This window comes from Amphimedon queenslandica, unplaced genomic scaffold (assembly GCF_000090795.2).
Source record: "Amphimedon queenslandica unplaced genomic scaffold, v1.1 AMPQUscaffold_12484, whole genome shotgun sequence".
In the NCBI taxonomy this organism is placed as follows: Eukaryota; Metazoa; Porifera; class Demospongiae; order Haplosclerida; family Niphatidae; genus Amphimedon; species Amphimedon queenslandica.
This window is the reverse complement of record NW_003547279.1, coordinates 2000-4100: the sequence shown is the minus strand read 5'-3', so window position 1 is coordinate 4100 and position 2101 is coordinate 2000. Positions and strand designations below refer to the sequence as shown.

Here is a 2101-nt window from a genome sequence, read left to right as displayed (position 1 = left end):
TGTTAGCTTGTGAAAATGGTCACTCTCAAATTGTTGAGCTGTTGCTGAAAGAGCAAGTTGATCCTAATGCTCAAAACAAAGATGGAGTGAATGCTTTTATGTTGGCTTGTCAAAATAGTCACATTCAAGTTGTTGAGCTGTTGCTGAAAGAACAAGTTGATCCTAATACTCAAAACAAAGATGGAGTGACTGCTTTTATGTTGGCTTGTCAAAATAGTCACATTCAAGTTGTTGAGCTGTTGTTGAAAGAACAAGTGGATCCTAATGTTCAAAACAAAGATGGAGTGACTGCTTTTATGTCAGCTTGTGAAAATGGTCTCACTCAAATAGTTGAGCTGTTGTTGAAAGAACAAGTTGATCCTAATGTTCAGAATAATGATGGAATGAATGCTTTTATGATAGCATGTCATAATGGTCACACTCAAATAGTTGAACTGTTGCTGAAGGAACAAGTTGATCCTAATCTCCAAAACAAAGATGGATTGACTGCTTTTATGTTGGCTTGTCAAAATAGTCACATTCAAGTTGCTGAGCTATTGTTGAAAGAACAAGTTGATCCTAATGTTCAAAACAAAGATGGAGTGACTGCTTTTATGTCAGCTTGTGAAAATGGTCTCACTCAAATAGTTGAACTGCTGCTGAAGGAACAAGTTGATCCTAATGTTCGAAACAATGATGGATCGACTGCTTTTATGTTGGCTTGTCAAAATAGTCACATTCAAGTTGTTGAGCTGTTGTTGAAAGAACAAGTTGATCCTAATGTTCAAAACAAAGATGGAGTGACTGCTTTTATGTCAGCTTGTGAAAATGGTCTCACTCAAATAGTTGAACTGCTGCTGAAGGAACAAGTTGATCCTAATGTTCAAAACAAAGATGGATCGACTGCTTTTATGTTGGCTTGTCAAAATAGTCACATTCAAGTTGTTGAGCTGTTGTTGAAAGAACAAGTTGATCCTAATGTTCAAAACAAAGATGGAGTGACTGCTTTTATGTCAGCTTGTGAAAATGGTCTCACTCAAATAGTTGAACTTTTGCTCAATGAACAAGTTGATACTAATTTTCAAAACAAAAATGGATTGACTGCTTTTATGTTGGCTTGTCAAAACAGTCACATTCAAGTTGTTGAGCTTTTGCTGAAGAAAGGAATTGATCCAAATGCTCAAAATAATGATCAAGTGAATGCTTTTATGTTGGCTTGTCAAAATAGTCAAATTCAAATTGTTGAACTGTTGCTGAAGGAACAAGTTGATCCTAATGTTCGAAACACAAATGGAATAGATGCTTTTATGTTGGCTTGTGAAAATGGTCACATTCAAGTTGTTGAGCTGTTGCTGAGTAAACAAGTTGATTTGAATGTTCAAAACAATGATGGAGTAAATGCTTTTATGTTAGCTTGTCAAAATGGTCATACTCAAATAGTTAAACTGTTGCTAAAGGAGCAAGTTGATCCTAATGTTCAAAGGAATGATGGAGTAAATGCTTTTATGCTGGCTTGTGAAAATGGTCATACTCAAGTGGTTGAACTGTTACTGAAGGAACAAGTTGATCCTAATGTTCAAGACAAAGGTGGTGTTACAGCTTTAATGATTGCCAGCGCTAATGGACATTATGAAGTAGTTAAGTTATTATTAGAATGGAAAGTTGATCCAACTATAAAATCTAATGAAGGACGCCCTGCATTATCAGTATCCAAGACATTTGAAATATATAAATTGATCTACTCTTTTTTTGTTGAAAACTATATAAAGTTAGAGGAAGATACTGCTAGTCTATATTCAATTGAATCTCAAGTAACAGTATCCAGTGGATATTATACAATATCAGACATAAGTAGCATGAAAACTTTTCCTTCTACACAAACTTTAGATTCAGCAATAAATGAGAAGTAGTAGTTAGTGCAAATACATAGCTGCAACATGTTTGTAACTATTGCTGCCTTATCAGGCTAGCACTTGTGTGTTATCATTATGAGTTATTATAGAGCACTAAATAAAGTGAACTACATATACATGTATTACTAGTTATTTAGTACACTTGTTCAGTACAGTATTACTAGATTTTATTCGAATAAATTCTGTAGAAAGTAGTATAAGATAAATTC

The 2101-nt window shown here is 34.3% G+C and overlaps 1 protein-coding gene across 1 annotated transcript in view; it reads left to right on the top strand.

Moving 5' to 3' along the window:
- Window positions 1-1889, top strand: part of LOC109587679 (ankyrin-1-like) — a 4485-nt gene extending 2596 nt beyond the window's left edge. Inside the window, exons 2-5 of the mRNA XM_020003899.1 lie at window positions 119-401; window positions 447-581; window positions 645-793; window positions 911-1889. Coding sequence (XP_019859458.1) covers window positions 119-401; window positions 447-581; window positions 645-793; window positions 911-1889 — 1546 coding nt within the window. The remainder of the gene's footprint in view (window positions 1-118; window positions 402-446; window positions 582-644; window positions 794-910) is intronic.
- The last annotated feature ends 212 nt before the right edge of the window (window positions 1890-2101 follow it).